The sequence below is a fragment of the Camelus bactrianus genome, chromosome 24, assembly GCF_048773025.1.
Source record: "Camelus bactrianus isolate YW-2024 breed Bactrian camel chromosome 24, ASM4877302v1, whole genome shotgun sequence".
Lineage (NCBI taxonomy): Eukaryota > Metazoa > Chordata > Mammalia > Artiodactyla > Camelidae > Camelus > Camelus bactrianus.
The window spans coordinates 9720812-9735945 of NC_133562.1; the positions used below are offsets into that span (position 1 = coordinate 9720812).

General features: G+C 43.3%; 1 protein-coding gene across 7 annotated transcripts in view; it reads right to left on the minus strand.

The window, feature by feature from the left end:
- The window catches only part of OSBPL1A (oxysterol binding protein like 1A), a 155232-nt gene that overhangs the window by 1802 nt on the left and 138296 nt on the right, over positions 1–15134 (minus strand). For all 7 annotated transcript variants that reach the window (XM_074352164.1, XM_045518863.2, XM_045518865.2 and 4 more), the window contains 9 exons: positions 12838–12972; positions 11751–11848; positions 10714–10896; positions 8770–8877; positions 7794–7883; positions 7429–7555; positions 5251–5367; positions 4569–4692; positions 3360–3450 (listed from right to left, as the gene is read on the minus strand). In XM_074352164.1, coding sequence (XP_074208265.1) covers positions 3360–3450; positions 4569–4692; positions 5251–5367; positions 7429–7555; positions 7794–7883; positions 8770–8877; positions 10714–10896; positions 11751–11848; positions 12838–12972 — 1073 coding nt within the window. The remainder of the gene's footprint in view (positions 1–3359; positions 3451–4568; positions 4693–5250; positions 5368–7428; positions 7556–7793; positions 7884–8769; positions 8878–10713; positions 10897–11750; positions 11849–12837; positions 12973–15134) is intronic.

Here is a 15134-nt window from a genome sequence, read left to right on the forward strand (position 1 = left end):
AGACAGGACTTACGCGGGAAACTGAGATGACAGGGTAGCCACTGCTTCACTAGCTCACAGATTCCCTACTCACAGCCGGCAGTTCACTTCATTCTGGGGGTTATGATTTCCAAAGAGACTTCTAGGAAGTGTTTGTAGAGAGCGTGTATGCAGAATAATAGTCCAAAATACACAATGACATCATCCAAAAGGTTTATGGATTTTCCATAGCATTTAGCAACAGTTCTTACTTAGCAGAAGCAGGAGTTCCTGTCCAGCAGGGTTGTTAAGAACCAATATATTCGTCTAATTGTTCACATAGGCCCATTACTTACACCTACAGTAGTATGTGAGGTGTGTGATTCAGAATAAATGCCCCCCAAACTCTTAGAAGTTTCTTTTTACAAAGAGCTCAGCGCCAGAGAAGTTGAATAACTTGCCCAAGCTAGCCACCGATATCAAACAAGTCTGGTTTTAAAGACCATGATTTCTTAAATATGCTGTGCTACACATAACCCACTGAAATTAATCTGGTCCAGATCTTCTTGGGTCTCAATTTTCTCCATGCTAATATGGATTCATAGGTTTCACCTCGAGCTTTCAACATCTTAGCCCGTCTTACCTAATTCTAGAAAGAGCTGCCCTAATCTTCTTGCCCTTTACAAAACAAGTCACCTATTCTCACAGTCCCAGCTTTCTTTAGGTAAGTGGAAATGCAAAACTACTTGTTCAAAAGGTTCAGATTCTAATTTGTGTAACATTTTCTAATGTTAGTTTTCAGCGTAATATTTATGTTAACAGTTCCATATGTGTTTGTCATTCTTTCCAAATAAATTGCCTCTAAAAATATTTAACAATTACAGTGAGGTTAGATTTGTTTGCTAAGTCCCAAATGGACCTATTAATCACTACAGCAGCACTAAAAACCCTAAGACAGGAAAAATGCTTCAGATTAGGCTAATTCCTTGAAGGCTGATACAGTAAATGCCCATTAGACCAAGTCTTCTAGACTATTATCATAAAAATTCTTTTTAGTTTTTGGGACTTTTCCCTAATTACAAAATTTTAAAGTCTACTTTAAATGATCAAGATATGTGTCTTTCAGATTTTGGTAACCAAGCTAGAACTATTATAAGGAACTATTATTTGATCAAAGTCACAGAATTTTAATTGTGCTCTACACTGGAATTTGACACAACATTGTAAAATGATTATAAATCAATAAAAAATGTTTTAAAAAAGTCATAATTTTTGTCTAACACGAATAATACAATTTTACCCCTTTTGGTCTCCAAAGTCCAAGCAGTAAAAGCACTTTTGTGGTCAGGCTTAGCAAAATCAAGCATTTCAGAAAAACAGGCAAATCAAAATCAAGGTAATCAAAACCTTAGACCTATGCCACAGGATTTCTTTCACACAAAATGGAGAAGGGGAAAGTCAAATTGCAAAGAGACTTCACACAACGGTAGATGCAACAGCAAAGGATACTTTCCTGCTCACACACAAGCCAAGTTCTCTAAGGGCCACACCTGCAAGGCCTTCCTTCGGGGAGCACTTGTTCTTGGGGAGAGTTCGAACACTGCAGTAAAGGTGAGCATCTCGGACATAATGGTCTGATGCAAAGGACTAGAGTTTCTCTCAACAGCTAGTCTCCTAACTTGGAGAATTCATGTCTGGAAACCTGCTGTTGTCGCTGTACCCACTCCATGCACAAAGAAGTCCAGTTACTTTGTCTTTCTAAAGCCTTAACATTTTAGGCAAGCATGGGCAACAGGAAAGGGGTGGTGGGTGGGGGGAAGATGTCTTTGCTAACTTCTAGGCAATATTTTTGAGTCTACAGAGTCCATGGGTCTATACCAGTAAAATAACATTCTATGGAATACTAAATTCTGCATGGTGCTCATACTGGGGGAACAGATGACTTCACCCACTTATTTTGCCTCATCACCCACCTTCCCTTCAAATCCCGTGTCTACTGATGCTAAGAGACAGGTGTGGAAGAGAGCATGTGCAAGGCTCCAAAGTGCAGCTCACAGATGCTGCGCAGCCTCTGGTTTTCATTTTCAGGCCACCACAGAGCTCTCTAAAGCTCCTTGCTTTCTCAATGTAAGACATTAGCCGACAGTAAAAATTCTTAGTGGACTTTTTGCTTACTTTGCACACTTGAAAATGTGACCACAAAAAGAAAGAAGTTAATAATTAGAAATACAGTACAAAAGTGGGGTTTGAGAGACTAGAAATAATGGTAAAATGCATCAAACCTTTTCAGAACGGATCACAGTAAAGCAACGAGGTTTTTGCCTGAAGGATTAATGAAAGTGGAGGCTCCTTCTAATCACGATCTGAGCTGTACTTGCCCTTGAGTAAGTCGCTTAAATGAAATACACCAGCATTTGGTTTCTTCGCGCACAGGGAAGGGATCTGCAGACTAACGGTTTTCTGGCGGACCTGCCCAAGTTTCAGGGACTCGGGTGTGTGCAGGTGGGAGAGGCCGAGCCCTGCCCCTCAGCCCTCGTCCTACCAGAGCAGCTGTTGCCATGTGTCCTATTTGCAGACTCTGTCTGTGTTCTTTGGCAGCAAAGATTCTGATGCTAGCAAAAAAGTCCAAAAACCACTGGACTAGATCATATTTAAGGTCATTTCTAGTTCTAATAATCGTCTAAGATGCAAAAGGACGATCAAATGACATCAACTAAACCACTGTCAAAATTATGCCCATATTGGCTCTCAAATTTATTTAACAACCGTGAATGGCGGGTCAGTGGCTTCTGTTATGTAATATAAATGTAGAAAATGTTTTTATACCATTCCTATTTACAAGACATTCTATTACTCAATACAAGTGACTACTAAGTAACTCCTGATTCTTAAAAAAAAAAAAAAACTTTCAAAACTTGGAGATCAGTTTGTTTCTGAATGGAATCCAAGGTGTTACTTTAATAAACGGCATTTCTGTGACACATCCCGTCCCTCGCGTTTGGAAGAGTAAAGGCCCTGTCTAACCACCCGCGACACGTGTGGTAACGTGTGTGCAAACGGCCCTGTAATTTACTCACACATGTAAGCAAGTGGCTCTGAACCTATTTCTATGCCAAAATCTGTAATTCCAGAGTTTACTTTTCCTCTTAAATATGGAAGGGACAGTGTTTGGCTGGATAAGGAGGAAAGGTCGTCTGCTTAATTGGCATTCACCTGCGATAACTGTGAATATTTTAACCCTAATTTCCAAATAATCTTCTTTCTTTGTACACATCAAACCCCGATAGCTCGACTACTTAGTCAGTGGAAGTTACTTTTCTCCCAGGCAGGGCTCAGCTAGCCCCTCTGCAGTTCACACGTCCGCCCCCTGTGACCCCCAGGACCCCCGGGGCTCAGCGTACCTCGTCTTCCAGTCCTCCTCCGACTTGGACCTGTTCTTGCGGGCCGCTCTCTGCTTCTCCTCAAGTCGCTTTTTTTCCTCACTAGCTTGATCTAAAATAAGCACATCGATGGAAAACAGTTACTCTCCAAGCAGGGAGCAGGCAGGGCAGGAGGCACAGGCACCTTCCGGGGTCAGGTACCAGCACGGCCTCCACTCGTCAGCACACCAACACCACAAACAGCCTGTGCCAAGTGGAACGCGTCCCCAAGCTGGTGAGAGGCAGCGCTGGCATTCGAGACCCAGTCACCTCGCTCTATGGCCTCTGCCCATAACCACCTCTGCATTTACCAGAAGAATTTGCTGGGGGGGGGGGGGCGTTACAATGCTTCAGTGAAAATCAGGTGGAAAAGCTGAATAAATGTGAAATTTTTCTAAATGCTTAGTGAGACCTCACAGGGCTCCTTCGGATTCCATTCCTAAGAAATGCAAACAATTTTCCAAACACCACTGCGCCGCCCCACTGATGTTACAAAGGGAGCGTCCACGGGCTTTGTGAGAACAGGTCTCCCAGCCTTGGCCCTGCTAATACGCTGCACCCCGATTCTTTGTGGGGGACTGTCCTGGGTACGAGGGCACTGAGTAGCACCCCAGGCCTCTACCCACTAGATGCCAGTGGCAGTTCCCCAGATGTGACACGGAAGTCTGCAGACAATGCCCCATGTCCCCTGGGGGAAAACTGCCCCCCACAACCCTCGGCCGCCCCTCTTCGAGAACCACCAAACTGGAAGCAGTGTAAATGTAACACCACGAGACAGAAATGTTATCACTGACCAAGGCCAAGCTCACCAGGTGCTACTGACATTCCAAGACACACAGTGAAATAACTAGTCAGAATGCAGTTGAAAGTTGAAAAGACGCTATTATTTTCCCCAGTTCCCCTCTGACACATAAGATACGCCTCTGGCCATGTGTAGTATATTCAATTACCATAAAGTATCACTGAGATCATGAAATCTGAGCTACTAAGGTCTACCTCAGATTTTCAAATTCAAAATGAAAGTTACTGAATTTAAACAATTTTAATTTAAAAAGTCTCTAAGAGAGACTAAAAATACTTGTGCTAACATCCAAAATACTAAATACTAACATACTAAAAATGCTAACAGTCACTAGGGGGAAAACAAACCATCTTCCTCAAAGAAATGACTCTTCGTTGGTGCTGAGTTACCTATTTCTCCATTTTCCATGGCTCTGATGTCAGGCCGTAGCCTGCAGTCCGTCTTAGGAATCACACTCTCCATTTCCTTGTCTACTTCATTCAGAACCATTGCAAAGCTAGTGAAGTTATACATCTGAAAAGAAGCAAAATGTTCAAATTAACACGTACCAGGCAGAGTGCGAAGTGACCGCCCGGGGTGGACACCTGACAAGGGTCTCCCTGTTCTGTGGTGATGACCGTCGGCCTTTCTCAGATCATGTATCTAAGTGTTTTCACCAAAGGGAGCACCATCTGTGGGTATTTGCCGCAGAGAGACCTCAAAGCAGGCCTCCCAGAATAAACACCCTCTATCACTACCACCTGGAAGCGGAGCTGTAAGCAAAATCAAAATTCTTTCTTCCTCATTAAAATCACACTTGCTAGGTCTGGTCGCATCTTCTCGTATTTAACAAGAGTCTGTCTTGCTCCTAAGTAATTATTAAAGAAGGTCCCCCAGAAAGCCCCACCCCAACGCGGCCTCCCAGCCGGACACCAGGGAGAACCGGGCGGCCGCACTGCCCTGGGTCCCAGGCGAGAAGCCCGCAGGGGGACTGGGAAGCATTTCGATGACCGCCGGCCCTCCTGTAGTCGGGAGAGCGCGCCACCAGGGCCCATGTGGACGGTGAAGCCCCGGTCAGCACGCCAGCCTCACCTGGGCAGAGTTCGGAGGCCGCGGGGCTATTCGCCACAGGAGAACGCTTCCAGGGATGACAAACACACTCTCAGAATCTGGCACTGGCATTTCATCCGACTCCTCAGAAGTGCTCATCTGGAAGAACCACCAGATGAACAAGACTAAGACGTTTTAAAAAGAACATCCTTACCACTTGTGAAAGCAGCAGCGTGGACTACATAACATCAGAACATAAACATCATGAGGGCTGTGGCTTCTCATCCTTCATCCTCGGCTTCCATCACAGCGCAGGAGCCGCCACACAAGGGCTGAGGGCGGCCACGTGCCTGAGCCTCGTGAGCTCTGCGTGCCGCCTCGTTCAGCGTCCTGCGCATTCAGGGCATTACTGTTGTCACCAGCACCGTCATCATCAGTCTTTACTATTGTGTTCTAACATTTTTAATGCTTTTTTAAAAGACCAAATAACTCATTTGAGTATTTACTGGAACATTATGAGAGTAAGAAACGGTTACATCCTTGGAGCAGTTAACTAAATGTATCCATGACACAAACCAGCAGGGATCCTGAAAGCATGTGATACAAAGAGGATTTAAAAAGATGTCAGGCCGAAAAGGAAACCCCCATATCCTCTGGCTACCCCGCCTCAGGCAGGGCTGGGCATATTTAGTCCTTATGAAACAAACGTATGAAGACAGATTATTACCACCGTTTTAGATATAAAGAACTTAAGCCTTTAGAGGGTTGTCAATGTTCCCAATGTACAGCTGCCAAATCTAGAACTACAGACTGAGAGATGCAGGTCCAAAAACAGCAGCCAGGAGGGAAGAGCATGGATGATGACAAGCTTCCCGCGGCATCTGAAGACGCATCAGTGAGCTGAGGCAGCCTGGGGCACACGGGGAGGTGAGAGACCGGCCGGGAGCAACTGTGTGAGAATGGTTTCTCTCTGTAAGGGAGGGGTGAGGCCATTCCTCACAGAGGCCCACTGGGGAGGTGCAGAGAACGGGGCGGGACTCTCTGGAACTTCGCCAACGCCCTTCACCGTCCCCCTACCCCACCTCTGTGAATGGAGGGTGCGGCGGGCTCCAGGGCCCTGGACCATTTCCTCCTTTGGCCCCATCAGATCGCAGTCACTGCAAAGAGGTGTCTGCCCCCTTGTCCCCCATGCCCAGGTGAAGGAAAGGCAGCAGGGACACGGGGTTGTGAGAAGGAGCGCACAACAGTGATTTACAGAGAAGCCGCTCATCCACACACCCGTTTTTGAGGAAGGTCAGGGCTTCCCAAACTTCTGTACGTGTCCAAGCGGCCCCAAGTGCCCCAGAGAGCTCGGCGGCCACGCTGGGACAGGCTTGGGTGGACAGGAGGGACCTCAGCGTCTTTACCACAAGCCCCTGACTGCTGTCAACTCATCTGACACGTGGGTGCCACAATGTCCCCATCTTACAAACGAAGGCACTGAGGCAAAGAGAGGGAGGGGATCTGCTTAAGACTGAACTACTCGGAAGCGGTGGAGGAGGATTCTAGCCAGTTTGCGCTCAAACCGAGACATGGGTCACTAGCAAGTCACCATCCTCCCGCGCTCCCTGTGCAAACAGGTGCGACCTTTCCTGAGCTCACAGTGTGCTGAGCGGCCCGGCCCTGGGGCCCTGCAGTCAGAAGTGTGGGCCCAGCCCCTGGGAGGTCTGTCGGGACAGTAACTGTCCCGGTAGGAAGCAGCTCACTAAGAGGGGGGCAGCCGTCCAGGAACGACCCCATCCCCTGCGATGCTCTCAACTTCAGGGATTTCGTGACAAGGAAGAGGGCAACGATACTGTGGAGAGGCATGAAAACGGAAGGCGGTCACTCTGGGTGAATGTCAAATTGTCAAACGATCTCAACTTCCAATGCACAGAAACAAAGCGGAGGAAAAGAACACTTGTCTCACTAAGGCGAACTCCAGCCTTCCAGGGCGACGTGAATTCAACGCTGCACGTGCAACCGCACGGCGCACACCCACACTCTGTGTGAGACTACATCAAACATCACGACCAGAGCAGATGATCTGTGCACTGAGAAGGGTCTAGGGGAAACACTACTGCATCAGCAACAAGTATAAAAAGGTCACACGGGGACCCACTCACAGGCCACCTCCACAAGGATCAGCACAAATTTAAAGAGGCCAGTGACTCCTTCGATACCGCCTTATGGGATGTTCACCTGTTTGCTGTTCTTCTTCTCTTCGGTATTTTTCTTGTCATTTTTTTTGTAAGCGTCAAATGTGGCGGGGTCAACACTGTACAGACATTCTGTCCACTTCCCATAGAGGGCACAGAGCTTCTTTTTGCTGTCAAGAGAAACTGATGTTTAGCCAAAAATTAAACCGGTGTTTTGCTGTAACTGAGTATTGTTACAAAGATGCTTATGAATCAGATTCTTTAAAGAAATCTTTCTTCCCTGCAGAAGAAAGTTTTTTTCTATTTACTGAAAGTGGCAGGTAATGGGAGATTTTAGTAATGACATTTTATTTAGTGAAGTAATTTAGTGAACTATATACTACTCAACATTTAAAAGGGAAACTTTACCTTTTATCTTGAATGAAGCCTTCAACTTTATGTAATTCCTTACCAAAAAGGCCGCACGGCTTAAAATTCAACACACACTTGTCCCCAGTCCTACAAAGGAGACAGTAAGCTCAGGTTACCATTCAGCACGTGAGCAGCGGTAGGGGACAGTGACCACGATCACCTTTCTGGCAGCAGCTGCTGTTTACTGATTTTCCAAGCCATGCCAGGCTCCAGGGTTACCATGATTAATCCATAATCAGTACTGGCCCCACCGTGAAGAAAAGGTAACCAAGGCTCGTAAGGAATAAGCGACTTGCTGCTATGGAATGAATGTCCCCTGAATGCACACAGTGAAGCCCTAAGCTCCCGCGTGAGGGCACCTGGGGGTGACTGGGTCAGAAGGGTGGAACCCACATGAACGGGATCAGCGCTCTTACAAGAAGAGCCGGGGAGATGATCTCTCTCTGCCATGTGACCATCCGAGAAGATGGTCAGACCAGGAAGAGGGCCTTCACCGAACAAATCTGCCAGCACCCTGCCCTGGATGCCCAGCCTCCAGAACCCTGAGTAATCAGCTTCCGCCGTGAGCTGCCCATCTGCAGTGACTTGCTCCAGCAGCCGAGCCGACCAAGAGGCTGAGACACTTGCCTAAGGTCACAAAGTAGGATCTGACCCCAACTCTCCCTAACTTTTATGTTCCTCCTACCGTCTGCCCACGTGCGAACACCACAAACTAAGCAATGTCAGCAAAATGAGCGGAGGGAGGTGGGAATGAAGCCTCACGAGGCTGCAGAAGCATGGAGCTCGCCTGTCTCCCCAGCCAGACACTATAATACCAACTCTGTCCATTAAACGGACAGGCTTCTATTTACTCTGGAGTTACACCGCCTGGTTCTTAAACTGTCATCAGTGTCTACTAGAGTGTTTGAAAAAAGACCACTGGGACCCTCTGATGACAACTGAGGGGACAGGTGAGGACCCTGAAGAGTCTTACTTGTGGTTTGTGATCTCCACGTTGCCGTACTGCTCAATCCAGAGTTTGCCCACAATGATATTATGGACACAGCAGGTGGGATTTGTCCACGTGTATGCCTCATTGTGTCTAAAAAACAAAAAGAAAATCAAAGCCCAGGAAAATCAATGAGAAGTGTTACTTGGTTTAAAAAGTGCACTGGCCTCAAACGCCATGACTCAGCATAACAAATCAGACTGCAGGAGATGACTGCGTTCTAAGACTTTACAACTCGATCGGTGTTCACTCACAGTACAGTAGGTGTCATTGGATGACTCTTGTTTCTTAAAAGGATGCAAAAGCTTAAGAAAAAATTCTGTAGTTCCACCAAACTCCAAATAAACTATGTATATAATCATTTTAAGCATTCAAAAGTTTGGTGGGAACGTAAAAAATAAAATCAGAGGTAGAAGAAAAAAAAAATGAAGGTCTATTTAGTACTTTGCAGAGAGAGAGCGTGCCTTCCAGCTCACCAAAGGGAAAACTTGTGTATGTGAATAAGCTCCAATTCTACACATCCTTTGCCTTCGAAAACATGCTGTACACCTTTATATATTTGTTTGAATTTATTTTTAATTTACAGACAGTAAAATTCACTTCTGTTGGTGTATATAGTTCTGTGAGTTTTAACACAAGCACAGATCTTTATAACCACCACCACCATCAGGTTATAAAGCAATTCCATCACCCTCCCCACAAACTCCCTCATGCTGCCCCTCGGCAGTCAATCCCTCCCCACCCCAAATTAACCCCTAAACAACTCATTTGTTCTCCACTGCGATTGTTTTGCATTTTCCAGAATGTCATATAAATGGGCTAATATGCTATGGAACTTTATGAGATTAGCTTCTTCATTTGTAATGCATTTTCAATTCCATGTATCAATAATTTGTTCTTTTTTATTTCTGAGTAGTATTCCACTGTATGGATGTACCACAGTTTAATCACTTACTGAAACCACTGAGTATGTTTTTCTGTGCTTATTTGCCATTCATCTATCTCTTTGGTGAGGGATCTATTCACATCTTTTGCCTAGTTTCTTACTGGGTTGTTTGTTTTTTTATTGTTGAGTTTAGAGAATTCTTTCAATATTCTGCATACAAGTACTTTGTTGATATGATTTGCAAATAATATCTACCCATCTGTAGCTTGTCCCTTCATTCTCTGAAGTGTTTTCCACAGAGCAAAAGTTTTTCATTTTGATAAAATAATCTAATTTATCAATTTTGTCTTTTCTAAACTGTGCTCTGGTATTGTCTGTAAGATGTCATCGCCTTATCCAAGGTCATAAAGATCTCCTATGTTCTCTTCCAAAGAAAGTACATTAGATTTTAGTTTATGATCTATTTTGAGTTCATGTTTATTTAAGGTGTGAGATGTAAGTTGAGGTTCATTTTTTAAACATGGGCATGTCCAACTGCCCCCACACCATCTGTGGAAAGGACTGTATCATTCTTCACTGAAATTGTGTCTGTGCCTTTGTCAAAAATCAATTGACCACATTTCTGTGGGTAGGTGTTGGGACTCTCTTCTCTGTCCCACTGATGTATGTGTCTGTCCTTTCGCCAATACCACACTGTCTGTAGGTAGCCTTTTTCATTTTGTTGATGGTTTCCTTTATTGTGTGTGCTCCTTTATTGTTTGATGTAGTCTCACTTGTTTATTTTTGCTCCATTTTATCTTAAAACAGATCCAAACACACACCACAGTGGAACATCAAGTTAAACTTTTTACATATACATCTAGGCTGATTAACAGTGGCTCCTGCCAGGCTCTCAAATTCTTTTACATGAAGGCAGGTAACTTACACTTTGTAAAAGTGGTTTCTTTTTCTCCAGCTTTTGAACAAGGCCGGGTCTGTGTGCACGTGTATGTACTTATGAGCAGGTACACAGGAAAAAAGTTAAAGTCTTGACTGCAACTCACTCAAGGAGCTCCAACGTGATGGTTCCTTTGGGTTCCGCTTCTACACTCTTCCCCCAGAACTTCAGTTTGGGATAAATTGAGCCATGAAAGATGAAATCATTGTTTAATCCTTCAGCATGAAATGCACTAATAGGTGGGTGATGGCTGACCTGCTCGGAGATGAGTCTGAAACCAAGGTCATCTCTTGAGGTTAAAAAAAAAAAAAAAAGCAACACTGTAATTAACTCTTTCATAGAATGTGTACATTATTGTCATTTCAGTCAAAAAGCAGTTACAGTATTATTAAGGAGACAGATTTCACAAAGTAAACAATTCTGTTATCATCCTGATGACTAAAGAACAACATATGAGACCTGCAGGAATGCAACCCTAACTCCAGTGCTATGAGAAATCTCACTACTTAAACATATTAAGTAGCACTCATGTGAACAGGGGTGATTTTCATGAATTGACCATATTAGCTGTGGAAATTTAAAACTTATCATTCCATTTATATTAAGATAGAAGAATCTAATGTGTCCCCTTCTTTCAAACATCTAGGGAATGAATGAGACCAAAGCTTGTGGAGGGAAGAGGAAGACTCAGAAAAACTAAAGTCAAATAAATTCCCTAATTGTGTGGAAAGAAGCAAGCTACAACGGGCAGCCAGAACTGCACCCGCAGATAAAGTCACTGCCTTTCTGCCAACAGTATACGTTTATGCTAATATATTTTATATATTAAGAAAAAAATCATGTCTTCTGGTCTACAAAAGGAGAAAAGGATGATAACTGATCCTACATGATCAGAATACTGACATTCTTATCATTACTATTAATAACGGTTCATTTTAAAATGTTTCCATATTTTTATATAGTCTCTAAAACAGTAAGTACCATAGAAACAAGCATTAAAATTGTTAGCTTTCTCCAGTCATCCAAAATGTTGGTAATGCTCAAAAAATGTATTTTCAAATGAAAACATAACATTTTTATCTGGAAAGCTACATAAATTATGCAGATTCAACTACCTGCCTGGAATAGAGTGAAAGAGCTTACCGAACTAACTCATAAGTCTCTCCCAGAAGTGGGTTGAAAGGCTTTCCAGTGCGTTCCCACTGAGAAGCAACAGCGGACACAGCGAATGCAGCCACACACTGTGCGAGAGAGCATTAGGAGAAGTTAAAAATAGCCCAGCTTGCGCCTCATCTTTATGCAACTGAAATTTTGCTGAAGACAGTAATTTACAAAACAATTTTGAGGCATTTAATTAATTTGTATTTTTGCCTTGGCTTAATAAGCAACTTAACAAGTAAATGTGGACATTCACAATGCAAACTGAGTCTCTTCCTATCGGTCATTCCCAACCACGGTTTTTGTAACACCTCGAGAGTGCTACAACTTCTCTCAAGGACTTAAAAAAACTCCCAAAGCCCAAATTACTCTTAATTCCTTTAAAATTTCTAAAAAGTACAACCTTTTAGGAAAGGGGCAAAGATATAAAACTAAAATTGGTATCAAGTCCAGTGAGGTTGGGAAAAGTTGATTTATATAAATGAAAGAATAGAAAGACTCCACTTAGAATGCTATCGCTTTGTTTGAAGGAAATCTACTCTACTCTCCCCATCCATTTACATCGCATAAACATCTTCTCCTCAAAACAAAATTAAGTGCAATTCCTGGTTGTCTTGTTTTAACCTATAGCAGTTATGTGTCTATTTATAAACACACATGTGCATAAATACACATATTTATGTGTGTATGTACATTCATTCCTTCCTGGAAACGCTCTGAAAGGGTCTGAAATAAAGGTTGAATTTTCTCTACCTCGAACACAATGATATTTTCTAAAATGAAGACTCAGAAACAGCTCACCAGCATCTGGGTTTGGTTTTGGACCACGTTTTGCTTCTCTTGGAATTCTCACTGGTCTTTCCACTATGGCGGCACTCTGACCACAGGGTGGCGGGGGGAGGAACACAGAGGACGCTCCAAACATGCTGATTATGTTTTAATACCATTTCCCAACCTCACAATGGACTCCACATGAATTTTGTGTTTGTGTGTTGGGGTGGGGGGTAGGAGAGAGGTGGCAGAGAAGTCTTTCTAAGACTTAAACCTTTTCAAGTGCTTGCCTGACACATACCTGCATCCTTTCCACAGGATCAGCAAGAGAACTGGCCTTGTGGATGAGGTATGTGTGCTCCATATACTCAGTGAGTCGCTGAAGGAAGCTCAAAGGCTCATTAAATATAACTGGCATGGTGATCTTGGAGAGTTCCTAGTTAACGAGAAAATGGAAACTGTGATGTCCAACACACACAGCAAGCTCCTCTGTGGCCGCCTTTATGTAACATGTTCCTGCAAAGGAAGTCGTGGAAAACAGCAGCCCATGAAATTTAATTAGGATCAGTTCAGCTTCACAAATCTTTCCAGAACACCTAACAATATGGATGGAGTATATTGTTCTAGGCCTTGAAGGAAATACAAAGACTACTCAAACATTTTCCTTGGCTTCGAGGAGCTCGCGACCAACTGGAGAGCAATGAGGTGAGGAGGATGAGTAAGTCTGCCTTAGATCAGATATGGCACATAAAGGTGATGGCACACAGAGACCAAAAATCTTCATAGTAGTTTTTAAGAAGCACCACAGATACCATTTTTGTAGATATTTTTCCTAAGAAATTTCAGGCTATTTCTGACTGAGAACATCGAGGTTTTCTGAGCACACCAAATCTACTATACATTGTGAACTGGGGTACTAGAAGACTATTGTGTATTTCACAGAAGAGGTTTTAAATTCTGTCTGCTGGAATGACATAATCATAGTAGACTTCCAAAGATAATCTGATGATTGGGCAGGGGTCTCTGGCCCAGAAGAGAAACCTTTCAACTCTGTTTACCTTATCCTGCCAGCAAATAAGAGCACCATGAGAGCTTTAAAAAAAATTCATTAGGTAACAAACTTATCTTGGTTTTCTCTGGAATATTCTGATGGTCTTCCCGAACTTCCACGTACCATTATTTACCTTCCCTGTGGGAATAAGATTATGTTTCACAAAGCCTGCTGATGGTTCGTTCACATGGTCGGGGAACATTCGCAAGGCGCCATCCAGGTTGAATGCCACCTGTCTTAGTTCTGACTTTCCCCCTCCCCAAACATTCACATTCTTACCAAACTGCACAACTGAAAATAAAGTAACCCCCACAAAACTATAACCAGAATGTATTAAAAAAAAAAAAACAAACAAGAGCTGATTATCATAAAGTACTGCAGAACACAGACAGACATGTAGCAGCTCAATCTAGGTAAAAGAAATGGTAGGTTTATTGCTGCCTCACGGGAGGACAGGAGGAAAAGGAATGTACAAAACGATAAAGAAAACAAAGCTCCACTATATACACCCTGATATCTCGGGAACTGCAGAACTTCACTGCTGGGGCCAAGTTAAGGGAGCTGGGGCTGCCAAGGCTTGTCTTTACTGAGATGTCTCAGGCTTTCCTTCTACTTAAAAATTATCTTCATTGGTTTTTTTTCCTTAAAAAAAAAGCTAACAGAGGAATACATAATTCTCAATAATGGAAGTAAAACACACAAATACTCTTCTTATCAGAGGCAAAGTACCACCAACAGTTTGGGCCACACTGCTGTGTATTTTCACACCCGTGTGCGTACACACACACATCTTACTGGATATTTTTTAATGCATGGGATCTACTCCATGTATTGACTCATTGTTTGTCTTTTTTTGCTGTTACTGGGTCGTGGCTGCTTACACACATGGATGGCACCTCACTGAGTCCATCAAGTCCTTTGTCATTGCTGCATTGTGTAAACAAAAGACCTCAGAACCAGACTGAGTTCCTCTGTGAGCTTTGTCATTTACTAACTGTGTGATTGTGGCCAAGTTAAACTCTGCCAGTTTCCTTCTCCATGACATGGTGCTAACATAACAGCATATATGATATAATCTACCACAAGGCCTTGTTGTAAGCCTAATAGCTGCACAACACTTACGTCAGTTCTGGGCACATGAGGAACCGCTATATGTACTTGCTAATTTTTTTTTTAAAGTCTATATAGATATACCATGAACTATTTAATTGTATCTTTTAGAACATGAGCAAATATGGTTCTAGAGTAAACTTCTGTTAAGTGGGGTTTCTGGGTCAAAGGTGTGTGCTCATTTAAAATTTTTAGTTACTACCAAGCTGAGTGCCTTCCAAAAGCCTTCATCAATCTGTACTCCTACCAGTGCTGCTTGGAAGTTAGATTTGCTTTTCACATCAAAGGGACGGGCACTATTTCCAATCTGTCCATTCAGTTCTGTTCACTCTTTTTCAAACAGATACTTAATTGAAGAATACTCAAATGCAATGGTGCTGAGCAGGTCACTTACAACTTTAGCATGAAGATGAAAAGACAACAGTATTAAAAATAAT